The 26,234-nt window shown below is 43.2% G+C and overlaps 2 protein-coding genes across 9 annotated transcripts; both read left to right on the top strand.

The window, feature by feature from the left end:
• Positions 1 to 5,693: 5,693 nt before the first annotated feature.
• SLC35E2B (solute carrier family 35 member E2B) lies at positions 5,694 to 10,120 on the top strand (the record flags this gene model as incomplete). The annotated part of the gene is made up of 8 exons (XM_079545441.1): positions 5,694 to 6,018; positions 6,636 to 6,771; positions 6,929 to 7,056; positions 7,447 to 7,567; positions 7,784 to 7,837; positions 8,218 to 8,290; positions 8,904 to 9,049; positions 9,874 to 10,120. 8 exons carry the CDS (start codon positions 5,694 to 5,696, stop codon positions 10,118 to 10,120), a joined length of 1,230 nt encoding a protein of 409 aa, XP_079401567.1.
• A 3,323-nt stretch (positions 10,121 to 13,443) lies between these two features.
• CDK11B (cyclin dependent kinase 11B) lies at positions 13,444 to 25,521 on the top strand (the record flags this gene model as incomplete). 8 transcript variants are annotated; one of them, XM_079545663.1, is made up of 19 exons in its annotated part: positions 13,444 to 13,554; positions 13,647 to 13,762; positions 14,459 to 14,583; positions 15,195 to 15,333; positions 15,461 to 15,591; positions 16,647 to 16,769; positions 17,775 to 17,870; positions 17,974 to 18,108; positions 18,861 to 18,926; positions 19,406 to 19,575; positions 19,847 to 19,937; positions 21,903 to 22,024; positions 22,235 to 22,340; positions 22,943 to 23,064; positions 23,512 to 23,619; positions 24,029 to 24,145; positions 24,431 to 24,579; positions 24,752 to 24,941; positions 25,429 to 25,521. In XM_079545663.1, the coding sequence occupies 19 exons, from the start codon at positions 13,444 to 13,446 to the stop codon at positions 25,519 to 25,521; spliced, it is 2,310 nt and encodes a 769-aa protein (XP_079401789.1). The 8 variants fall into 8 exon arrangements, with proteins under 8 accessions (XP_079401789.1, XP_079401788.1, XP_079401786.1 ...); XM_079545662.1 differs by having other exon boundaries at positions 19,400 to 19,575; XM_079545660.1 differs by having other exon boundaries at positions 15,431 to 15,591; positions 19,400 to 19,575.
• Positions 25,522 to 26,234: the final 713 nt, after the last annotated feature.

Raw genomic sequence — 26,234 nt, 5'->3', positions numbered from 1 at the left:
TTTTACATCCAAGATTTAGAGTAAAGCAAAGTTAATTAAAACCAGGAGACTAACCAGGAGTTTTGGCTTTTGCTCAGCAGGAAGAACTGTGAAATTGATAATGGATCGAAACATCACTAGCAGGATGGAAAGAACAAAGACAATGAGCTCCTGGCGGTTCTCCTGCAGGATTCCTCTAGTGACATAGTACACACAGAACACTGGGAAGGAGAAGGAGAAGTCAGTTAGCAGGTGAGCACAGAGTGGTGCTATTTTTCAGTACACGTGATCCAGATGACAAAGTGGAATTATCAAGATTGTGCAACTTAGATTCCTTAATCAAAAGCGTATCTTCATTCTCAACAAGGAGCCTGCATCCGATTCTTCAGATGCTGTGAGTGCTCTCTCCTGTGTGTAGCATATAAAGAATGAAATAATTCACTGGACTTTTAAATCACTTCTGAGGAAATGGTTTGAAAATAGCAACCATCCAAACTAACCAGCAGCTGTGGTATCCTTTATTGGATTAGAACTATACTGTTCAACATATATGTTGAGTATATGCAAATGAAATTAAGTAACAGTATTTTATTAAAGAACTGAAATTACAGAATCCTTCCAGTGACAGCAATTCCAGTGACTGGTCAGGAAGGTACTGCTCACACACATACCTCCACAGGATTGTTTTCATGGCTCTGACCCCCTGCACGTGCTTTAAAACACCAAACTATAGTCCAGAAAGGAACTGATTCAGGAAAGTTCTGAGGTGTTTTTATGAAATACATCAAGCTACATACCTTAGTATTCTATTCTGCAACCATCACACACATAAGGAAGAGGCTATCCTTGCACAAAGACAGGCTGTTCCTATCTAGGTCACTCCTGCAAACATGAGCTCATTCTTACCATAGACAAAGTAACAGTTTTTTTCTGTTTTCCCACAGTTGTACTTCCTGGACTCAGCACATGAGATAAAAATGTTAGCCTGGGACGTGGGTCATAAAAGTTTTCAAAGTAACATAATAACTTCAGTTGCTCAAGCAAACTTTACGGTAAGCTTACTTCCTTTTCTGCTATTATTATAGTAATTGAGAGGAGAAAAAAATGGTCAGCAAATAAAAGAATGGATCTTGTGATTTGGTTTTTTGTGTGCTTATGACCTCAGGAAGACCTGAAGATGTCAGACAGTATTTCCTTGTTTTATAAGTTCACCTGCTAAAACAGAAGTCTGTACAAATAATTTGGAAACAAACATTTTCCTGACCACTGTTTGCAGAGATGGCACAGGAACGTTTCTGAGACAAATAAAGGACATCCCTTTGTTTTCAAAAAGGGAAGGTATAACAGATTAAATCCAACCTCTTGAATTAACTTTCTAGTGGTCTGTTTGTGCTGACCTAAACCAGAGGTTTGTGGCAGGTGTGCAATTCTCCCTCTGTGCTCATTGCATTCCTTAGTTCCTACTTTGGCACTGCTGTGTTTTAAAGCACAGTGAGCGTGTTTCTTACCAACTCCAACTAACTGTATAAGAGAAATGGTGAAATCTTCCTCAGTCTGTCGAACGAGCGTCTCTATGGTCAGCCCTATAACACTGAGCAGAGACAAAATAGTCACGCAGAAGTAGATCTTCACAGGAAATGACAGCTCTGAACAAGGCTTGATCTGTAAAGGAAGAGAACGTTTAAACTTGTGATGCCGTTTGACCTATTTGCTGTCCCTAAGAAATGCATTAAAGCAAATGGGCTGATGGACAACCAGGGCAGGGTTCCCCTGGGAGAAGGGGAAGAGAAACATTTTGCAATCGAACTGAAACTGCAAAAGTGCTGAGGGAGTGAGAACTCCAACTCCATCTGATGAGTGATCTCAGCCTCGATTTTTCGGGTTCATCCCTGCAAAACTGTATTCTGCTTTTCTCACAGCACTCTGATTTCATCTCCTAGAATCAAGTCTGGCAATACCCAGATATAAACCTATTAAAGCAGTAATGTTCAGCAAGTAACCTCCTGGGGACCCACGCTAAGATTTTTACTTTTAGAAGATCATAGAGAAACAGTCACACTTGAAAACATACAAAAGATTTGAATGAGATGTTTTTTTCTGTGCAGCCTAAATCCTGGAGAGAGATGAACTGGCGGTGAATGGCACCATGCTCAGAACGGCTTGGATTTCCCTTGGCAGTGGCACATGGCCCTGGAGAGTCACCTGGAGGCAGAGGTCAGCTATGACACTGTTACTGAGCTACCATCTTACATTAGTCACATTGCTGCTATACAAAACATCCTTATACACAAAGTCTTCCCATGCACCGCATTGATAACACGGTTTAATTTAACCAAACCAACTAACTGAAAGTAATTGAGAAACTGCTGCTTGCTTTGGAGCGAGGCTGGCCTTCAGTCAATGCGGGCAGTGCTTGTTTAGTACCGGGCTTGCTCTGCAGCCATAAACACACGGCAGCAGCTATGAAAAGCAGCCAAGGAACGAGCTCCAGCCAAACCACACGCGAAGAAACCGCGGGTACCCCCGGGCGCCTCGGTCTGACCGAACGACTGTAATTAACACATTTTCTCCTGCGGGAAGGACCTGACCGCGAGGGACCGCCCGGCTACTCACGGGGCCGCAGGGCGTGGGGACGAGCTCCCGGTGCCGCGGGGTGAGGTTGGGCAGCGCGGGGCCGCTGTAGGGAGAGAGAAGCAAAGCGGCGTCACGCCGGGGCGCAACCACAGCCGCGCCGCTCCGCGCCCACAGCCGCGCCGCTACCTCTCACCTCTCCTCGGCGGGCTCCATGCCGGCCGCGCCGCCCTCCGCTAACGGCAGCTACATGGCTGCGGCGGCTGAGCCGCGCCGCGCCCGCCCTTCCGGGGCGGCGGGACGTCACTTCCCGCACGGCGCGGGGCGGCTGGGCACGGCTGGGTGCCGGGCTCTATGCGGGGCCGCCCCTCGGCCCGCTCCCGCCCGCGGCTTTGGGCGGCGGCCGCCCGGGCTGTGCCGCACGCGGGAGGGCGGCTCGGTACGGCGGGCGGAGCGCTGCTGACCGGCCGGCTGTGAGCGCAGCCTCCTTCCCTTTCATTTCGAACCCTCTGGGATGAGGGCGGGCGGAAGGGAGGCGGGAGGCTGCCGCTGCTCCTGCTCCCTGCTCGGGGCGGCCGCGAGGGTCGCGAGGGGCGGGCGGAGTGCCGCTGGTGTGCGGGAAAACGTTCGGCTGTTTTTGAGCGTTTCTTTGCGCGGGAGACGTTAGTAGCTCTGAGATGGTGTTCGCGGTCTGTACGCCTTTGTGCTTTGTTGTCGTTCAGTGAAATAACGTCGGCTGCTCGCTCGGATGCTGAGCTGCCAAGGGCACGTGGGCGTGTCTGCATCCCGGCCTCTCCTCGCTGCCCGACTGAGCTCGGTTTCAGAAGTGGCCGCTTGTAGCGTTCCTGCTCCTCGCGTTTTTTGTGGATACCACCAAAAGAAGACATCCATCTTTATGCACAGACAAAGCCGCGGTTCTTCCCACCCCTCCTTCCTAACGCCTTGTCTTTCTGCCAGATGCTGGTCGTGCTGAAGCCCCAAGCTCTGCCTGTCCAACGAACGCTATCAGGAGCTGCTGGGTGACGCGTAACAGCGATGGGCAGAATGTGCTCCACTGCTGACAGCACAGCGAGAGCTTCGGACTGACAGGTACCTGCACTGAGGGCAGCTGCACCGCCAAGGAGTTCTGCATCCAAACACGTGGCTGTGTGCCACCCCAGCATCTGTGGTGCTGGAAATGTTATCTTTTATGTTCGCAATAAATTGTACCCATGCATAGTAGGTGCAGCTTTAAAAAAAGAAAAAAGGTCATATTTCCTCTCATTAAGTTATATTTCCTCACATTACTGCATTTTCCCTTGTCACTGTATGTGTTATCTTTAAATAATTTTAGTCTTTCAGTTCTAAGGGAAGACTTGGGCTGTATTAAACAATTAGCTGCTACTCATCAGTCAAAATTTGATGCTCTCAAAGTTTATGCTCCCAATCTTTTCACCTTTAGTACAACACTTTTTTTTTTTTCTCATTAGTAACGTAGTCTAAAATGGGAGAAGATAGAAGGAAGAGTTTAAAATGCACTGCATACTGTTCATTCTTGTGAGCTGGAAGATTCCATGTTGTGTGTAATCCAACAGAAACAGTCTACCAGCTACTGCCACGTTTTCATCTATTGGTAAACATCAGCTGCTGGTTGCTCTTATGGGAGGAGGATTGAATTACTTCCAGATGGAATGCTCTTCCAGCCAATTTAAAGCTTTCCAGCTGATGTAAGACAGCAGGTCAGTAATTCAGAGGTGTGGTTTTATTCTTCTTATTGCATTTCTGCTTCCTACCACTAGTGGAATTGGTGATATCAAATATGATAATGTGGTGCTGCCCAAAGTGGGGGTTTTGTTGGGCTTAATTGTTGTTGTTTTTACTTGAGCAATGTAAATAGAAAAAAAAAAAAAAGCTAAGTTTTGGTAATGAACTGTTCTGAATGTATAGTAATTCTTGTGTTGTTTGTTTCTCATGAAAGCTTGAAAGAGGAGAAATCAAAGATCAGGTTGTTGGAACAAATCCACATACGGCCTATTTATTTCACGTGGGCTGGTTTTGTTGTACGTGGGGTAAATGTGAACGTATGGTTGAGCACAAGCTTGCAGAAGCGTTGTACCTCAATGTGTTGGCTTGATTTCCTGCTAAAACGGAAAGGGATAAGGTGATGGGGTGGAAATGTTCCCTGTGTGGCTGTAATAAGAGAAATAGCTTACACTAGGAATGGAAAACTTCAGTGTAAAGCAGGATATGGGAATGAATGGCACAAAATGGTGTTTAACTCTTAGTACATCTTTGTATCAAACGTTACAAAATCGTGAAGAAAAAAACGGATGCTGTTCATGTGTTAGCAAAATCAGGGCAGGTGCATTAGGTCTTGTTAGAACCCTGCTATTTTTGCTTGCCATTAATTATTTCCTGTACTGCCATTCTTTGATTCACTGTGGTATTACAGTCTTATTTCAGAGGGCTTCACTAAGCTGTCCGGTGATCAGCTGCCCCCAGTAATTGCTTTTTAACTGTGCAAGGCCTTCCATACAGCCCATCCAAGAAATGTGCTTCTGGATTTGTCAGCTCTCATTTCTTCTACTGCTTCTTTATCTAGGAACAAAAGATGACTCATCATTTTAGAATCATCTGATTAATTCTGATTGCTTTTGCTCATAAAACACAGTCTGTAAAATAGAAAGCACTTAATTCTGATCATATGTTTTAATAATGCAGTTAAGCTTCTCAGGTTCCCTTTCTTTCTTTGGACATTATTAGCATTATGATGCCAAAGGTTGTTTAACTTGAGAAAAGTAAAGGTCATTGTCAAGTTAGCAGTACAAAAGGCATTCTGAAAGAGAGGGTAGTGAGGTCTTTTTTATCTTTCAGAATGAATGTGATATTTTTGTAGTATTGGATTGATGCGTGCTGCTATATTTGGTTTTCTTTCTTTTTTTTTTTTTTTTTTCCATCCTTAGGTTAAAAAAATGGAATAGAGCACATGAAGAGGCATCTAAAGTTGATTTTCATACAGGATGTTACTTGGAGGACCAAATACACTTTTGGAGACCACTGGAGATGAAAGATTGATCACATGATATTTTTCTTCTCTCCACGTACTGTTCCCTACGAAGTCAGTGTTGCTTTGTGTTAAGAACAGGCAGTTGTGTTGTGTCACTATGTCGACTGTGACGAGTGCTGAGACGCCGGAGGAACCCAATCCTCCTCTCCTTGAAGAAAAGCCAAAGGGAAAATCACTATTTAATTTGGGTTCACTCTTTGCTAACAGGAGTGAAAAATTTGTAATTGCTAGGAGTGATAGTGTGCCAGAAGAGAACGTTCTGAAAATAACTATCACAGAGACCACGGTCATCGAGTCAGACTTGGGCATCTGGAACTCTCATGCTCTCATCTACCTCACTTTGTGGTTTTTCTTCAGCTTTTGCACTCTTTTTCTTAACAAATACATCCTTTCCTTACTGGAAGGAGAGCCCAGCATGCTAGGTAACCCTGCTTTTCTTTTATGCTTCAGTTCCAGTAAAATATTTGATTATATCAGATCCTTGCATGTAAAGTTCCCTTTAGCTGAACAATTTGCTCCCTCAGAAGGACCAAGTTAGGAGATGTGGATCTTGGGGCTGAGAACGTGTGTGTGTGATCACAGCCTGCCTTCTCTCCTCTCATCTATCCACATGGAGGACAGGAGCCGTAAGAGTGTTTAGAGAACAAAAAATGTAATTAAATGTTCACTTTTCTGTGCCAGAGGGCAGTGTGGGCTCTTGAAAAATATAATAAATTCGAGTCAGTTGTTGATAGTCTCTAGTGCTGATTAACTTGTTTAGCAGTTTTTATGTAAAAGAGCAGAAGCTGCCCTCTGTGACATCTGTTATTCACTGGGCTTATTTTTCCTTATTTGTTTTAATAAGAGAACTTAAAAATTTTATCTGTGGACTGAGTTATCTGATTTATTCTGCTGCCTTGCTGGTGGATGTAAAAGTAAAGAGCTGTGAGAATTCATCAAGCCTAGAGTCACTACAGACCAGTTTATTTACAAAATTCTGTCATGCTGCTTATTATGTGGCATTCCCATCATCACCTGACATTTTTTCCCATCTCTCTAGGTGCTGTTCAAATGCTTTCAACCACCTTTATTGGTTGTATAAAAATGTTTGTTCCATGCTGCTTGTACCAGCACAAAACACGCATCTCTTACCCACCCAATTTCATCATGATAATGCTGTTTGTTGGACTGATGAGGTAAACCTTTAATTGGAGTTCTCTCCTATTGGCTCATTGCATTTTTCTGGTCAGAAGCACTGTTCTTATGCTCTCTTCCCTCTCTTGCTTTCACAGAGTGTAGCTGTTAAAGCTTTGTTTTATCTTCTGCTTAATTTCTTGTGTTTTTCAATTTCAGATTTGCAACAGTGGTCTTAGGGCTCGTCAGCTTGAAAAATGTGGCAGTTTCATTTGCAGAGACAGTTAAAAGTTCCGCACCTATTTTTACTGTTATCATGTCTCGGATGATATTGGGGGAATACACTGGTGAGCACTTCAGTATTTATGTTTCCTTTTAAAAATACTTGTTTTATATAATACTATAATATAATATTATTATATAATATAATTATATATATATATAAAAATATATATATATTATATAATATAATATTATTATATAATATATAATATATATACTATAATATAATAATACTTGTTGGGCTGTGGGCAGGGAGATGTCACTGACGTATGGCAGACAGTTTCAAGCAGCTGGAAGAATCATTCTGATAGAACAGTAAATCTGATCAAATTATTTCTCCTTCGAAATAAAGGAGTTGTGGTGAAACTAAAACTTAAAGCTGTGTTATCTCATGTTTGGCATTAGGAGTATAGTAATTGAAGTGGAGTTAATTTGTTATTTCTTTTCGTTTGCAGGATTGCTGGTTAATCTCTCTCTCATTCCAGTTATGGGTGGGCTAGCTCTGTGTACAGCTACTGAAATCAGCTTCAACATTCTAGGTTTCTCGGCAGCTTTATCTACTAATATAATGGACTGGTAAGTCATAGCAGCTGTTCTGTGTGTGGAATGAAGGAGTTATGTTTCTTATAGATTGAGTAAAGTCATTGCTTGTAGTTCTTTCTGTCTTTGGAACTAGGAAAATGACAAGTTTTTTATTTTGATGTTTCCATACGCAATAAACTAAGTCAAGTGATCATGGATTCCTTTTTGCTGTGAGTTTGCTTAAACATTGTGTTTTTGTTTCTTTACCAGTCTGCAGAATGTCTTTTCCAAAAAATTACTCAGTGGAGATAAATACAGATTTTCGTAAGTATTTAAAACATTTCAGGTTGGATTATGGATTGACTTTAGGCTGCATAAGAAAGCCATGCATTTGTGATTATATTGGACTAAGCTGCTGTGAACTTCATCAACTCAGTAAATGTGAATTTTACTGCAGGATTTTACAGCTGGTTTGGGTCTTGAAAACTTTGGCCTTTTATCTTCGGTTTGTCTTGGCCAACGCAGAACACAGAATGCAAGAGATAGCTGAGTTTGTTGTCTGCAAAGCTTAGTAGTTTGCTTTTTGTTAGCATTTCTTGATGTCTACCAATACCACAATGAGGTTTTTATGTAAATCTGATGCAGCTTTCTTCAGCTCTGTGAAATAAGGAACTCTTAACCATTTTTTGTTTGTCTTTTTGTAGGGCCCCAGAGCTTCAGTTCTATACAAGCGCTGCTGCAGTGGTTATGCTTATTCCAGCTTGGATATTTTTCATGGTAATTTGAATTTGCTAGTGCAAACTTATATGTTACTTGTGAGCTTTGCTTTTAATTCGCCCCATTTTACTTCAATCACTTCATCACCAGAGCTTTGTCTTTTGTTTGCATGAGCTGGAGAAATGCTAAAAGCAATAGCTTAGCAGAGATGTGAGATGGCAGCTGACCCAGCAAGCCTGAGTTTATTTCAGAGTTTTAGAGAGAAATTACTTTGTCTGTCTACATAAATGCATTCAAAATTGTAGTTAAAGACTTGAACTATGAATCTTAAGAATTTGCTGACTTTTTGCCAATGTTCATGTGGCACGCAGGAGTACAAACTCTCTGAAAGCAAAATTGTGCTGAAGTAAGTCTAATGTGCATTCTGACATTTCATTGCCTTGCATCAGTGTTTGAAAAGATCTCCCTGGCAGTCTGAATGCAGTCAGATACAAGAGGGCTTCTTCATCTTTTGAGGGGAAACTTTGGAGGACGTGAATGTCCTTTGTGTTTCAGATCTTGTTATGCTGATGTTTAAATGTAAAACTAATATCTGGTTATAATAATAAAGGCTATGTTGGTTTTTAGATTTGGTTATAAGCTAAACTCTTAAGAGCCTCTATTTTGCATTTAGGATGTTCCAGTGATTGGGAAAAGTGGAAGGAGTTTTAGCTACAACCAAGATGTAGTTGTACTTCTCTTAATAGATGGAGTCTTGTTCCACCTGCAAAGTGTTACAGCCTATGCCCTGATGGGAAAAATTTCTCCTGTGACTTTCAGGTAAAACTTCATTTCCGTGCCAGGAGGGCTTATGTTTATTTTTCTTACTCAGTATTTCTGCTTAGAAACTAAGTAGTAAGAGTACTGTGCAAAGAAATAAGTAAATGCACAAATGTGTGAAATTAGAACAAATTTTTTCACATCCACATCATGAAAAGCTTTTGGACTGCTTGCTCAAAGTGTGAGAAGAGCAGCATTTGGCACGTGCTGTTGAAGCTGTGGAACAGGTGCTGACGTTTGCTGTGGTGATAATAAGGCAATACCTAAAGATAGCTAATTGCAGTACAGAAAATGGTCAATCAGCTCTGTACAACTGTTTCTGAGGCGTGACACCAGCACGACAAGCTACACTTTCTGTAATACTTGTGTCTTTTGAAGATGGCTCCTCCTTTGTTGTCAGTTATGGGCAGCTTCGTTAGGCTCCTGCATATTCTGGTGCAGTGATGAATCCTTTATAACCTGAGCAGTAACAGCACACTCAGAAATGGCAGTTATGTCGCTGGTGTTGTGTTGATATTGTCTGAGTGTCTGTTTTAGATAAAAATGAGCCGCTAATGCAAATAGCATGCAAATGCATGCTTAAAAATAACAAAGAAACCAAACTCTGAGGTGATTTACTAAGTCTAAAGTAAAATGTCTTTGAAGATATTAGTGCCAGTAGACAAGCACTGTGGCTAGAGGATTACTGAACTAGGAAAAGTGGAATCTGATTGGTATTTAAAAAGCTAGCAAAAGAGATCCCCTAAATGAAGACGTGATTGTGTGTTCCTACACTCCTTACAGGAGAGCTTTCTTTGGCCTTAACTTCTGAAATTCCTTTCCAGTGTTGCCAGTACTGTGAAGCACGCACTGTCAATCTGGCTAAGTATTATTGTGTTTGGTAACAAAATCACAAGCCTCTCAGCCATTGGGACTGTTCTAGTGACGGTGGGAGTTCTGCTTTACAACAAGGCAAAGCAGCATCAGCAAGAAACTATACACAGCCTGGCAGCTGCAGCCCCACAGCCTGCACCAAGTACAGCTGAAGATACTGAGCCACTGATTGCCAAGGATTTGAAACCATATGATTGATATGACCACTTATTCGTACAACATTGTACAACTCAAAGGGACTCCTGCCAGAAGTGACTGTTTGTGTGACTGTTGATGCTGATGTGGTTCCCTTGAGGTTCACAGCAAGTCAGGCCTGGGACTTGAAGCAGAAAGAGAACGATGACAAGAACCCAGGAAGCCTTGATTTTTCTGAGAAACTGAAATAGCAGAGGGCCTGGTGTTATTTAATGTGGTGAACGTGGGCTTTTTGATCTCTTGACTGCAAAAAAACCCACACAAGCCTATATTAGAGAAAGAACTTTGGTGTCTTGTAGGAAAATTCTTGCTTCCTCCTTGCCCAGGAAAACAATGTGAAAACTTTGGCCCGTCACTGTATTTGGCTTTCTTGCAGTGGAATGAAATTTCAAAGTGTTAGTTACTGTATGCTGCATCCTCCATTATCTGTCTGTGTTGCAGAGCTGGAAGAAGGAACCCCTCCCTCCCCCAGCTCATGTCTCAGCAAATGGCTTATTTTGGTAAAGCCCTCGTTAAAGTAAATTACAGACATGAGTCCATGTCTCAAAGCACAATGAGCCACTATTTCCAACTACAAAACTAGCAGTAGATAGTCTTTTTTTTTTTTTTTGCTGAAACTCAAAAGGGAAATCTTTCATCCTGGTTATGTATTTACAGTATTGAAATGCAAGTGCACAGACAGTTGTACTGTATAAACAGTGCTGAAGTACATATTTGCAGTTGCTTGCAGATTATCACCAAAACCTGTGATTTTGGTGTGATAAGTCAGGATATCTGTATTTCTATCAGAAACCATTTTAATATCTGAATTTCCTGCATTTTGTTATGTATTTTTTAATGAGGAAGTGAGCTTTTATTTTGTAGCATTGTTTGTAGGACTGCAATGAAAGTACTGCCTTTCAGAAACTCAGGGTTATTACCCTATGTACAAAATATTTCTGACATTTCCAGTTATGTGAGGAATCTTGGGGGTATCTGACAAAGCTGGAAGGGGACCACGAGCTGAGGCTAATCTGAGAATTCTTCCTTTTTTGGAGAAGTTACATTTCATGGCTGACTGGAGGTTAAAAGCCAACTTCTTGCCTTCCCTTTAAGGAAACCTGAAATTTTATTCATGTTTTTGCAAATCAAGCACGTGTACCTACAGAACCCATCACCTGGGCTTTTTGATAACAAAATTAACAAAATGAGCTGATTTTTAATAATTTCCTGTTTTGAAAGAGTGTAGCTTGGTGTTAAAAGCCTGGATTTAAGTGTTCTTTAGGGTAAAATACAATTTCTAATAGGAAGTTGCATGCGGAGTTCTTAGGACATTTCAGCTCCTGCTCACACTTCCCATGTGAGGTATTCCATGAGCTTGAGTTCCTGGGGAAGGCAAACGTGTCCCCAGGGCAGGCAGTGTGGGGGAGCCTGGCCTCAGGATCAGTTTGAGCAGCAGCTCAGGTTTATCCCTGGCTGTGGATGTTTGCTTTGAGCAGAAGGGAAATGTCCATTTTTTCATCATTGTGTGATGTCTGTTCTGTTGCGTGGTTTTTTTGGTGCGTTGTCACTGCTCATATTGCTTGCAAAAAAAAAACAAAAACCAAAAAAAAAACCACCTGTGGTCTGTGAAATGGAGATCTGAGATCTGTTTTTCAAGTTTTTCTTTATGCTTTTCAAGAATCTGTGTATTTGGCAGAAAACGTTGTTTTGCAGCATGTTTTTACTCTTGTGGGAGGGCTGAGATGTGAGTGGCTCTCTGGTCATCTAACAGCCTTCATGCAGTGCCCTCCACCACCACTGCTTTGTCTTGGGAAGCTGGCAGACTTTGCATTTCCTATTAATGGAGAACATCTGTGGAGCCACACAGCTGGGAAGGACTTTGGAACTGTAACTCCTACCAGGTGCCCCTGGTTACCAGCAGCAGCTGGAGCCCTACCTGTTGTGGCAGGGTGACAGTTTAGGTGTGCTGGGGTTGTTTGCACTGTGCTTTCCTCATGCACTTTTCAGTGCAGACTCTTTGGTCTCTGTTTTTACCAGACTGGGCAAATCTGGCTCTTCTTCCAGCCGTTCTTCTTAGCTCTTCCTTCTATTGAACCAACAAGGACCACTCTGTTCCATGCTAAGCATTCCTTACAGCCTTATGCCTGAGCTGTCTGCCCTTTAAATGCTTTTGCGTTTGAAGTCCTGGAAAATTCCTCCCCAGAAGCACCTGTATCAGAGCCTATAGATCCCACCCATCATCCAAAAGGAGCAGACTGCTTTGCACACCACTTTGGGACTGCCTGGATTAAGAAGCAGGCCCTGAGCAGGTGAAACTTCAAAACCAGCTCTCTAGTTCTCATCCCTCGTTGGAAACAGTGCAAACTTCATGTTTTCATGAGCAAGGCACCATCCACGCCGTGGAGGGCACCCACAGTCACAACGCAGTGGCATTGCTTTGGTGGATGGATGTGCAGCTCTGCCCTGGCACATCACACAGTGCCTGAACACCTCGTTAACACGGCACTGCTAATAACTGGGATTCCTGCAGGTTTGACACACAGCCCTCCGAGGCTGGCGTTATTTCAGCACTGAGCAAACTTCACTTTGGGAAGCAGAGCTTTGCTGCTTATGTCCAGCCGGCTGCACTGGCTGACAGAAGGAGGTTAACGCTGCTGGAACAACGCCGCTCCCGGCGAAAAGGACGGACGACGCCGTATCTCTACGTAGCGCTCGTAACGCGCCTCGTCAGCTCCGGTCGCGGTTGAGTCCTGAGCGCTGAACGGGTCGGGCTCCAGCTGCCGGCACCGCGCCGTGACAGCCGTCAGCTCTGCACTCACGCATCGGGAACGAATAATAAACCGGCTCGCTGTGGTCGGCGCTCTTTCGTACGCCGTTAAGGCCGAGCCGTTGGACCGCCGCGGTGCCGGCGACGGGGCGCGGATCCGAACGGCGACCACCGGGAACGGCTCCGCACCGCCGCGCCGTGCGCGTGACGTCATCAGCCGGCGGCGGAAGTGACGCTTTGTGCGGCGCTGCCCGTCGGTGTCCGGTCGCGGCGGCGGTGAGCGGGCCGGCGGGGCGCGGTGCGGGGCGGGGGGAGGCCGGGGCCGGGCGGCGGTGCGGGGCCGCGGGCGTCGGGTTGAGGCGGGGCCGGACGGGGCGCTGCGGGGGGATCCGTGTGCAATCCGTGTGCGGGGAAGGAGTTGGTGCGACGCGTTGATCAAAGCAGGAAGCGCCGCGTTTCCGTAACGTCTCGTTCTTTTTTTTCCTTTTTCTTTTTTTTTTCCTTTCTTTTTTTTTTTTTTTCCAGAGCTTTTTTTTTTTTTTTTTTTTTTTTTTTTTTAATGGTTTTTGGAACTCCAATGGGTGATGAAAAGGATTCTTGGAAAGTGAAAACCTTGGATGAAATCCTTCAGGAAAAGAAACGAAGGAAGGAGCAAGAGGAGAAAGCAGAGATAAAGCGCATGAAAAACGTGAGTGCCCGACTGGGGCGGCGCTGCTCAGTGCTGCCGTGCCTGAACGAGCGTGGTTTGGTTTACCTGCCCTTTGTGTGTTCCTGTCCCAGTCGGATGATAGGGATTCAAAGCGGGATTCTCTTGAAGAGGGGGAGCTGAGAGATCACCGCATGGAGATCACGATCCGCAATTCACCGTACCGCAGGGAGGACTCCATGGAGGACAGGTACTGCCTGCGGTGCGATGCTCCCTGAGTGCACCTGGGGGTTAAAAACCCTGAGCTGAGTGCTCTGAAGCACTACAGGGGAACGCAGAACTTTCTGAGGTGTTTGAGGTTCCCTCCTGGCTGTGCCAAGTGCCAGGAGGCTCTTGGTTCAGGCATAACAGTGCATTCTGAGCCCGTTTTGGCCACTGCACAGTAACATGATGTTTTGGTTAAGGTACTGGTTTAGCACCCGACTTCGGTGATGTTTGTAGTATAGCCTTAATGCTTTAGTTCAAGGGTATTGTGGAAAATAGGAAAATGAGTGTTGGGTTTTTTGTTTTTTTTTTCAAAAGGGATAAAAGAGAAAGTAGTGTTCAGTCTGTTAAATCATAGAATCACAAGGTTGGAAGCAACCTGTAAGATCGTCTAGTGCAAAACCATCCTCCCATCAGCACAGCTACCACAAGCACTAAACCACATCTTGCAGCTCCTCATCCAGGCTCCTCTTGAGCACTGCCAGGGACGGCGACTCCTCCACCTCCCTGTGCAGCCATTCCAGCGCCTGACCACTCTGAGAGAAAGCATTCTTCCTTATGTCTAATCTAAACCTCCTCTGGTTCAACTTGCGGCCGTTTCCTCGGGTCCTGTTTGTTGCCTGGGAGAAGAGGCCGGTGCATTTAACCTCCCTGAGCTTATCAGTTTGTGTCTTTATTGTAGAGGAGAAGAAGATGATTCCTTGGCTATAAAACCACCACAGCAAATGTCACGGAAAGAAAAAACCCATCATAGAAAAGATGAGAAGAGGAAAGAGAAACGGAGACACCGCAGTCATTCAGCGGAAGGTGGTGTTACACCTTGTTCACACTTCTGGTAGCTTCTCAAGGTTGCACTGAATGGGCACTACATAGAGAGGGAATAAGAATTGCAGACCAGAGAAAGCATATCAGATGGATATGATAAAATAAGTGAAATTTGCTTTCTTTTTTTTTCCTCTTTAATTGTGTCCAGTGCCCTTTTAAGAGCGATAGATGCACGTCTGTGCTTGAGAGGACGGCAGCCACTCTGGGACAGGGACACAGAGTTTGCTTTTACTCTTGCAACTCTGTGATGCTTCACTGCAGCCTCACAGAGTCAGGGAGATGAGCTGTGGTATTTGTAGCTGAATGGAAAAGAACAAATACCACTTCCATGTAACTAAGAGAGCACAAAGTTTAGAAACATCCGCTTTGTCTTCCTGTTACTTGCAATCTTCTTTCTGATTTAACACAAGTGTTTGTGTGAGCTCTTACAATTACTTATTTAATGCCCTTTCAGATCAGGATGTTTCCATCAAGGAAAGAACAGAGAGCATAGGAATATGCTGTCATAGGTGTTGTCCTTTCTACTTATTTGAAAATAGGAGTGCAAAATATTTTGAATGGTAACTCTCCAGAATTCATTTTTGCCTGTTCAGGGAAACATGCCAGAGTGAAGGAGAAAGAACGGGAGCACGAGCGTAGGAAGAGGCATAGAGAAGAGCAGGATAAGGCCCGACGTGAGTGGGAAAGGCAGAAACGGAGAGAAATGGCGAGGGAGCATTCCAGGAGGGAGAGGTACATCGTTCATGCAACGACATTGAATTGCCCTGTACTCGGCTACAGAAAAACAGTTCTCTTCTACTTTGTAAGTTAAGTTTGTACTGAACTGCAGCTTAACAAAAAATAACCAATTATTTTCTAGAGATCGCCTGGAGCAGCTTGAGAGAGAACGAGAGAGAAAAATCAGAGAGCAGCAGAAAGAACAAAGGGAGCAAAAAGAGCGTGAAAGGAGAGCTGAAGAAAGGCGTAAGGAGCGGGAAGCCAGAAGAGAAGGTGATTATTGGTGTCTAAAAGATGTTTGGATTTGCCATCTGCCGCGGTGGTGGAATTGGGGGTAGAGAAAGCTTTTTCACTTAGGTCAATGCCAGAACTTATAAAAATAATAAAATCGGGTGGGATGTCTATCTGGGAAAGAAATCTTTGAAGTTCTACACAGGGAAATAAAACAACATCGGATGCCGGGAGTGTGCTGGCTTTTGGGCTGGTCGGTAAGTCTTTGTTTGCCTGGCTTCCTTCAGAAACAAGATCTGTGTCATCGCTGTAGTCTTTGTGTGTGTATGTGTGTCATGAATGCAGTTGCACTCCTTGGCTGAGTCTAAGCCAGTCTGGTAGAGACTGAAGTCTCAACATAAGCGTAGTAAAGTTCTGGGAAATAAGTGGCATGGGGATGGGGATAGATGGTGTGAGTCCTCCAGCTGTGGACAAGGCCGATCTCTTGCCATCTGGGTTCAGATCATTGTTGTTTAAAGGACTTCTGTTTGTCCTGGCTGTCAGACCCAGCATCTGTGCTCAATTACAAAGATTGCTCGAGGGTAGCAGAAGTCATTGTACTTGTTGCTGTTCTTTCTAGTTCTAGTTATGCTGAACTGCTCCTTTTTGTGCTTGATATTTACACTGGTTTTGGTCTCAATTAATCTAGCCTTCTGTTCTAGCTCTTTATTGCTCTGAATGTTCTGTCAGCTTCTTCTAACCCTTAGCTGTTTTTACTTTTTCATGCATCTCCCTGGTTTGTCCACTTTTCTCTTGCCTTAACACTGTAGGTTTGGGTTGTGTGCTGTGTGTAGCACAGGGGGCATCTTGTATCTGCTTGCTTAGTATGGCAGCACCTTCCTCTGTTTGGTCCAAATCCACATAGCATTGCTATGAGGGAAATCACAGTCCTTTGCTCTCCTAGATGCAGTTAGGTTCTGCTTTTGCCCCTCCCCATTACCATTTGTTCTGTAAGGAAAAAGGAAAAAATATGCAGAGCAGGTGGTTGTGGTAGACTGAAGTATTCTAATTAGGGCAGGGACATTTAACGATTTTTGTTTTGGTTTTGTTTTCACTAGTTTCTGCACACCATAGAACAGTGAGGGAAGAATATGGAGACAAAGTGAAAATGAGACCCTGGAGTCGCAGCCCATTACGACAGCAGAGAGACAAGCCTGAGCAAGCAGATAGCAGGAAACCAGGTAGCATTTGCCACCTCAGTGTCTTTGCCTGGGGGCTAGCAGCTGTTCTGGGGTAGAGTTTAATTTTTAGTATTAAACGTTTACATCCCTTGAATCATACTGGAAGTGTTGTCCGCTTCAGCTGTGGTGGCATAATTCTGGAATTGTTGAGAAGGGTGGCACATGCACTGTTACTAAAGCAATTGCTGCTTTTATTTCTTTGCAGATTGAAGAGGGATTGTTTGTACTAACTCCAGTTGGATTTGTTCTTAGGAAATAAGTTACCTTAAGGGCCACCTTACAGGGAACTATCTAGTTTAAGTGTCACTAATTGCTGTACTGTAGAAGAAGAGCAGTGCTTAAGGCAGTGTTCCAATTAGTGAGTTTTGTTTTCTAAGGTAGAAAATGGTCCTTTCCGTACAGAGAAGGTCCCAGCTGTGGTGGAGAGCCTGCACAATTGGCATAAAAATGTCATTGGTTAAAGAAGAAAAGCTCTGTGTCTGCTTTGTTAAAGTGTGTAGCTGTGAAAATTGTTGTAATGCACAGTGCAATCAGCTGAGATTCCAGGCAGAGGCAGGCAGTGATCCTTTGGCCTTATGGTCTGATCAATCCACATTTATTTGCACATGCTGTTTCACAATGATGGACTGCAGTAGAAACATTGATTGCAAGCGCTGTGTGAGTGTACATTAGTGGGACTCTGTGTTGTGGTCATGTTTGTTATCATGTTACACTTGTCTTTTTTAATACATTCCTTGCAGAGAGATGTGGGCACGTGTCATGTTTTAAATTAAAAAGCCAGCATTGCACATGTTTGGCTGTTGATCTGGTACCACTGCAGTTCAGGGAAACTGTTTGGCTTTTGAGCACACTGTGAAATGGTATGGTTGCTCAGAGTATATATATGTATATGAACATTCAGCACCTATTTAATAGCTAGAGAATGTAGATGTCTGGGCATTCAGGCTTAAAAATAAAAATGAAATTCAGTTGGCACCTTGGTTTTGATTCTTATGGTCTCAACAGTGAAAGAAGAAAAACCAGAGGAAAGAGACCCTCTTTCAGACTTGCAAGACATCAGTGACAGTGAGAGAAAAACAAGCTCAGCCGAGTCTTCATCAGGTAATTCAGTGCAGTTAGCAGATTGTACAGATGTCTGCTGAGGAAACACTGTTATTAGATAGCAGATGTCATTGATCTCGTTCCATGTGTTACTGTTCCTCAGCGGAGTCTGGGTCAGGCTCAGAAGAAGAGGAAGAAGAGTCGAGCAGTGAAGGATCTGAGGAAGAGGGAGAAGAAGAGGAGGAGGAGGAGGAGGAGACAGGGAGCAATTCTGAGGAGGTGTCAGAGCAGTCAGCAGGTGAGTAACAGAACACAGGTCCCAGCGTGGGCCGGTGGGGTCTTCTGGCTTTACTTTATTTTGCTTCTGTGTTGTTTTATTTGAATGTTTTCCTTTTCTCCTAGTCTAGGATAGGCTGAGACCTCACAGGTCAAGATAACTATAAAGAAAAAAACAAGTACAAGTCATATTCTATCCTTTTATATAGAGGTAATACCAATTATTTGTCTAAGACGCCGGATTAGAAAACTGAAAGCCATGTTTGTCTTCATAAGTAGTGTAACACTAACAGTTTAAATATCCCTGTGTTGCACAGTAACAAGTACTCTGTAGAGAGCACTCTGCGTGGGGGTGGTGAAATACAAATCTCTCTGCTATTTTGAATAGTTTCAGTTGCAAATACCAGATTTTTTTATCACGCTTGTTACAAATATTTGAACAAATCATACTTCTAAAAAAGGGTTAGTTAAAAATTCTCAGAGCCATTCTTACAATTATTTAGTAAAGGAAAAGTCACAACAGGCTGCTCTGGCTGGGTGTATTTCTTTAAAATGAAGCAGAATGACCAAGCACAAAACATTCAGTGGTCTCCCAACTGGTGCTGTTGAGTTTGAAGAAGCTTTTGTTTTCCAAACGAAGCAGCAGATGTGATGTCACTGAACTGGACAGTGGTGCAGAAGGCATGATGAATGAGGAAAGTGAATAGTGGTCTGCATTGCAAGGAACTACAGAAGGGTTGAGTTGATTCAGCTGAACTTGATTCTGTCTTGCAGAAGAGGTGAGCGAAGAAGAAATGAGTGAAGAGGAAGAACGAGAGAATGGAAACCACATCCCAGTTGGTACAATGCAAATACTGAATATATCAATTGACTCTGTTTTTCAGTCAGATCTAGTTCTGAAAGTATTTTAAATCTGTTTAAAATCGATCTGTTGGTGCAGTTTTGCCATCGTTGTGAGGCACCGTGCATTTCACAGCTTAGAGCTGTTATGTCAGAGTCAGAACTCTGTTCCAGGGTCTGTATGTAGGAATGAGATCCCAGTCTAATGAGACTTACTAGGTCCCTTCTTTTTTTATTCTCTTAGTGTAAAGACTTATTTTTCTGACATGCTGTGTTCATCTGAAAATTGTGTGTGCCTGACATTAACCTGGGGTTATCATCTCCACAGAGGAGAAATCAGGCTTTTCATTGGTCTTCAAGTTGCATATCTTCTATCTCATAGCGATGTTTCTCACTTCCCTATTTGTCCAGTGCTGAACTTAACTCTGTTCCAAAGGACTCCCTCTTTCCATGTCTGATTCTGACTTTTAAAGTTACAGAGTCGAGGTTTGATCGCGACTCAGCAGGCAGTGAGGTTGAGGAAGAGGAGGTGGGGGAGGGCAGCCCTCAGTCCAACGCCATGACGGAAGGAGACTACGTTCCTGACTCACCTGCTTCTTCCCCCATTGAACTGAAACAGGAGCTTCCTAAATATCTTCCTGCCCTTCAGGTAGGGGATCACTTGAAGGATGCTTGGAAATGTTCCCTGCAAATGGGTTTCATTAAAATGGGAAACGTGTCTGCAGTAACATTTATGCGTGAGTTGATGGGCTGAATGTGTCTTGTTGACTCATTATTGCTCACACTTGTGTGTGAAATATGTACTTCTCTTGGTTAGTTGTAACTAAACCTGTGAAGTAGGTTTTTCTTAAGTCTTGTTAAACAAATGATTGCAGTGCTCCTGCAGACATTGAGTGAATGTTCTCCCTCTGTTTTCTCAGGGGTGTCGCAGTGTGGAGGAGTTTCAGTGTTTGAACAGGATTGAAGAGGGAACATACGGTGTGGTGTACAGAGCAAAAGACAAAAAGACTGGTTCGTATTGTCTGCATGGCATTAAATAAGTATTATGTCCTAAGTGGCATCTAGAAACGTCTCGCTGAGGATCTGTGTTACTGTGACAGCTATTGTCGCTCATGGGGATTGGTTGAATTTTGGAAGTTGTGATTTGGAAAACTTACCTTATTTGCATGTTCTGGAAACGGCAGAATCAGCCCTCTGCAGTACTGCCCTAATTATTTTGCTGTGTGGAAGCAGTTATGTTCAGGTGGTGTGCATGCATGTGGCATCTGGTGTGTTGTGCACTTCTGCAGACCATTCTGTTGCTTTACAAATTCCAACAAACTTCTTAGTAACTTTACAGGAAATGCAGAAGGAGGTCTGGGGTAGAGTGAGAAGTACAGCTTGGGGTTCTCGTCACACAGGTTGCATTTTAAGCACAAAACTGATGTCCGTTCTGTATCAGCCTTCTGCCTTAACAAAGGGGAAAGCTGAAATAATTTTTCTTCTAGCCAGTTTCTGCTTCTGTCACGTGTATAGGTTCAGATCTGCAGTTGTATGCAAATTGTGATTCTGCATCTCACATTAATGGACAAAATCTCTAAAGTGCTTTGTTCCTTTTCAGGAATAATGTCTGCTTTTTAATAGGATATGGATTTTGACATAAGCGTTTTGCTCGCAGCTGTTTGAGTTCAGAATTAATTTCTGTATTGGTCATGACACTGTAGAACTGCTTAACTTGATTTCAGTTGCTGGTCCATTAGGCAATTATTTCTGGTTTGTGCTTTGCTGCAGCTAACGTGGATTGGTCGGTTGGTTTGAAGTGTGTGCTACTAGGTGCCCCTCTAAGCACAGCCACTGGTGAGAGAATTCATAGAAGCAGTGTTTGTGTGCCATGAGGGCATGCAGCACTGCGTTGCTGTGGAAGAAATTTCATATACACAAGTGGATTCATATTTTTATCTGGGCTGTAATGATACGTGTCCTGTGGAAGTGACTGCATTTCCTAGAAGGAGTGCAGGAGCCAACACCGGGTCTCTCGTTGTCCGTGCTCAAGTGGAAGAAATACTTGGTTGGATGCTGTAGCAGAAATGGTGACAGTAATGCAGCTTCCCTGGTCCCTTGGAAAAAAATAATGTGAGATACAGTCTGTTCCTTTGGCTGTGACCTCAGTTTCCCCCCCAGTGTTGCCATCACTGGTGATATGTTACAGTCCAGCAGGCTGGTCGCTGCGACAGGGAGCGGAGGCACAGTAAATTAAATATCTGCAATTTTAAATAGAGGTGGCAGATGGTGAAGAGAGCCTGTGACAAGAACTGTGTTCCAGAGCAGACTTGGACAGTAACAGTGGTTATTCTCAGGTCCAGCTGACAAGCTGTGATGTTGGCAGTGGGGTTAAATTTTGGTTCTCTCTGTTTCTGTTTGTTTTAGAATTACGTGACCTTTTGATCTCCTCTGGGGTGGTTTTTCTGACATCACTCACTTACTGGATAACTGCCATCAGCTCCTTTTTCTCTTCTGCATCTTCCTTGAGGCCCGCCCTGAGGCTGACATGGCCATTACAGTAACATGCAGAAGCAGATGCATTGAAATAAGTGGCTTGGGTAACGCTTTGAGTAGCACTTGGGGTTTCAGTTGGGTCTTTAAGGAAAGGTGAACTGTGTGTGAGACATTTCCATCCCATCTCCCAGACTCGGGAGGAAATCAGTGTCGAATAAGCTTTATTTGTAGTGTCTTTCCAGGTGAGTTATGTTAGGATACAATAAAACCCCTGATGCAGTTTTTGAATTGTTACTGTGGGTTTTCTTATCTTTCCTTAAACTTGGCAATATTTTTTTGGTCTGCTTTGGTTTTCACTCTGTTAACGCAGACTGATTCTGCTGATGTCTCAAGTAATGGTTTTCATTCAGATACATTAAAATAGTAGGAGTACACTGGGTGACCTCTTGGCATGTATTTTATTAGCTGTGTGATGGGCTAAAAATTCTCTTTTCCTTGCAGATGAAATCGTGGCTCTGAAGCGACTGAAGATGGAGAAGGAAAAGGAAGGCTTCCCCATTACTTCTCTCAGAGAAATAAATACTATTCTGAAAGCACAGCACCTAAATATCGTCACTGTCAGAGTAAGACCAGCAACCTTCCATTTCCAAAGATTTTTGTTCCTGAAATGTTGCCTCTTGGCTTTTAAAATGCTTTGTAAAAACATCAGCATTCCTAGCAGAGCTTGTTAATATACCACCCATAAAATAAATAGGCGGTGTTTGTCTCTACTCTAAAAACTGGATGTTTTGCAAAAATAAGCTGTGTTTTGATCACTTGTTTTTGTGTTTTAGGAAATCGTTGTAGGTAGTAATATGGATAAAATCTATATTGTTATGAACTACGTAGAACATGATCTCAAGAGTCTGATGGAAACAATGAAGCAACCATTTCTACCAGGTACTGTTTGCCACAGTCTCCTCTACTTGTCTGAAATGGAAAACTGACCTAGAAAGACCCCATTCCCTTTGGGCTGCACTGACATCAGTGGACTAGCTTGTATGATGACGTGCATTGCCTTGGAATGTCCTCTGAGTGTTCTTTGGAAGGGAGACTACTGCTTTCTCACTGTCCAATTTGATTCTACTGATAGAGGTTAAGAGAGGAAGGTCAGCTGGCAGTGCTGGTACAGTGATGATAGGCTGATGAATCCAGCTGGCATGCTCAGGGTGAGACTGAGGTTCAGATGTGAAATGGAGAGGGGAGTTTTCCCTGTGAACACTGCGTTTTATTTTTGGCCAGTTCCTGTGTTGAGAAGCATTAATTTCTGAGCGTTATTTGGGTGCATTCCAGCTATCCAGATTCATTTTACTATGCTGGCAGCTCTTTGGATCTGTTTTTGTTCTGTGACACATTTTTACACCGTACTCTTCAGTGTGTTTTTAACTTGACATCTCATTCTTTCCCCCCCAATTCCGTCCTTGTTCTCTAATTAGAAATAACAACAGCTGAAGGCAGATTTCTTACTTTAAATGTATTTGGCTTTTTTTTAATCACTTCAGGTGAAGTGAAAACCTTGATGATCCAGTTACTACGAGGAGTCAAGCATCTTCATGACAACTGGATTCTTCACCGGGACTTGAAAACTTCCAACCTGCTGCTCAGTCATTCAGGAATTTTGAAAGTAAGAACTATGTGACACACAGCACGCTTGTGAGAAATTTAGTATTGCAGAGTTACACTGCATGACAGCGATGTCAAGAGCTGGGCAGAATGTTCTGCATTCATCTTGAAGTGTATGAAGTGTAGTTCCTCAAACATACAGTTGTAAGACAGTGAACGCTGTAATAGATGGAGACTGCCTTGCCACAGCTCTTGAGATTTATACTAGAATGTGACTAATAAGCATGGTATGTGAGTGCTGAATTCCTTATGGCACAATTGGAAGGCAGAACGGTGTTCTCTTCCTACTGATGCGTGACAGTGCCATTAACCTTGTCTGTATCAAAGTCTGTGTGGCTGTTTTTTGAATGCCAGAGGCCAGCAGTAGCCAGAATGGCCAGCATGTACTGGTGCTGTCCATAGGTATGCTCAATGCTGATAACATTACTGATAACTGATTTTCATCCAGGTTGGAGATTTTGGATTGGCCCGAGAATATGGATCTCCTCTGAAGCCTTACACACCAGTGGTGGTGACACTTTGGTACAGGGCTCCGGAGTTGTTGCTTGGAGCCAAGGTATGCCTCTCTGTATTCTTCTGGGAGCTAAAGGATTGACTTTTCAGACTAACTTCATCTTATAATTCATGAACAAGAGTGTAAGTGTGCTTGATTCTTTATGCTGATTTAGCAGTGGAAATTCTGAAACTTCAATTTTAGTTTTCCCAATAACAAATCTAAAAAGGTTTCGTCTTCCTCAGAGGATGGATGGGTGGGTCTAAAATTTCTGACAAAAAGCAGAACAGAGGACTGTGAACGTTCTGGCAATGTTCCCTCCTGGTTACCTGTTCTGTTACTGAAGTCACTGGGCCTCTGGGTGCTCCACTGCCAAGAACCACACAAAAAAAACCCCAAAACATTGCACTATCGCTACAGTACCTCATTAAATTATTTCACTGGCTTGATAAGGTATATTCTTTCTTTGCAGGAATATTCAACAGCGATAGACATGTGGTCAGTGGGGTGCATCTTTGGAGAACTCCTAACTCAGAAACCGCTGTTTCCAGGGAAGTCGGAAATCGATCAGATTAACAAAGTTTTTAAGGTAACATTTATAAAACCTTTCCATTCTAACTGGCTGGTTTTAGAGGCAGTTAAATTAGAGCAGTAAGAAAATAGAAATGCTTGTTACTCTTTGATAGAGATTCAGCCTTAATAAAAGGCTCACTACTTTGATTTTCTGTTTTACATTATCAGTGATAGGCTAAAATAATGTTTTGTGTGTCGTCTGTTTTCTCTGGACTTTTATCAATTCCTGTAGCTAAATAATGAATAAGCAGAAGGGCTGCACTCTAGAATGGGTTTATAAAGGAGACATTTTATTCTATAGGATCTGGGTACTCCAAGTGAAAAAATCTGGCCTGGTTACAATGAGCTGCCAGCAGTAAAGAAGATGACGTTCACAGAATATCCCTACAACAATCTACGCAAGAGATTTGGAGCACTCCTCTCTGATCAGGGCTTTGATCTGATGAACAAGTAAGTGCCAGCTTCTGCAGTCCTTGGGAAATCGTGTTGTTTGTTACACTCGTTGTAAAACATGACTGATTTCTGAACATTTTATATCTTTTAGGCTAACGTTTTTCTTCTTTCTGCACGGCCGTCTCTCTTCTCTTCCCTCTAATTCATTGTCTGCCTGAATTCTTTTCAGCTTTTTGACGTACTACCCGGCCAGAAGAATTACTGCTGAGGATGGGTTGAAGCACGAGTATTTCCGTGAGACTCCCCTTCCTATTGACCCCTCCATGTTTCCTACATGGCCGGCCAAAAGTGAACAACAAAGGGTGAAACGTGGCACCAGCCCCCGCCCGCCCGAGGGAGGCCTTGGGTACAGTCAGTTGGTGAGCATCACTGACTTCCCCTGTCCTAAAACAAAGCCAAACCTGCTCCTTTTCCAGTGTTTGGAAAAGAATCTGTCACAGACAAGGCTGGTGTTCTTTCATGTGTGGGAATTGGACTGCCAGCTTTGAAGAAAAAGCTGGCCGAAAAACAGCTGCTTAGAAGTAGGACGTGGTACAATCTCAAGTGCCTTAATTATTATCAGCTCTTTATTGACAGTTCCATGTCTCAGCATAGGTGAATTGACACTGCACAGCTATTGTGCCTGCTGCAATGCCAACAGAAAGAGCACGAATAACAGTCTGCACTGAACTCAGCTACAGTGCCACTAAATCAAGTATTTACTTACCATCTCCTACAGCTCCTTCAGGTTTTGTTTTGTTCTTTGTTTCTACTTTTTTAAAATTAGTTTTAGGCACGATTTCTGTGTTGCAGAGGTGAATGTGTGTGCACAGGCACTGACAAATGAACTGTGTCTGTTTTCCACAGGGCGACGATGATCTGAAAGACACCGGTTTTCATCTGACCACCACGAATCAAGGAGCATCTGCTGCTGGGCCCGGATTCAGCCTCAAGTTTTAAACTCAGTGAGAAGAGGGGAAAAAAAAGAGAACCGTTCACGTGAGTGGATTTCTGAGTGCCCCAGTTCTGTTCTTCACGTCAGGGAAACTAGATGGTTTTCACCGGGGTAAAGTCAGATGTCATCCCAGATTCAAAGACTTTTGCTGGGTGTGGAGTATAACTGCTGCATTCCATTAGAGGACTGGAATTAACAGGAAAAGCCAAGGATCGTTATAAAATTTGACAGAGGAAAACTTGAAGTACAATCCTTGATCCCCTTTTTTTCTTTCTTTTTTTTTGGTTCTTGTTCTTTTCTCCTTGTAAATTTGTAGAATTAAAATGCATTTTTGATTGTTTAACAGTGTGAAGGATGTCATTTCCTCACATGCAGCAAACGTGGATGTTGGTGGCATTAAGTCTTCTAGAGTGGAAATGTGAGGATTTATTTTTGTTTTATTTCTCTTTCCTCCCCCCATCTGTGCTGATGTTGTTGTAGTTACTGTCAGTCCAGCAAAAGAACTTTTCTTTTTTTTTTAAGTAAGTTCTTTGTGTCTGAGTGTAGTTGCTTGGTCAAGAAATCACAATGTTTAAGTTGCTTCTCTCCTGTTGTGTAACTTGGAGAAAGCTAAGCTGGGTTGGGCTCAACACCCACTGACATTTTTGAGTGAACTACTGGGTTGATGTGTTGTATAAATGTATTTACAATGGCACTGGAGCAAAAAGTGTACTATATT

This window comes from Tetrao urogallus (assembly GCF_951394365.1).
Source record: "Tetrao urogallus genome assembly, chromosome: 21".
In the NCBI taxonomy this organism is placed as follows: domain Eukaryota; kingdom Metazoa; phylum Chordata; class Aves; order Galliformes; family Phasianidae; genus Tetrao; species Tetrao urogallus.
Note: the sequence above shows the minus strand (reverse complement) of the source record. Positions and strands in the feature narration are given on the sequence as shown.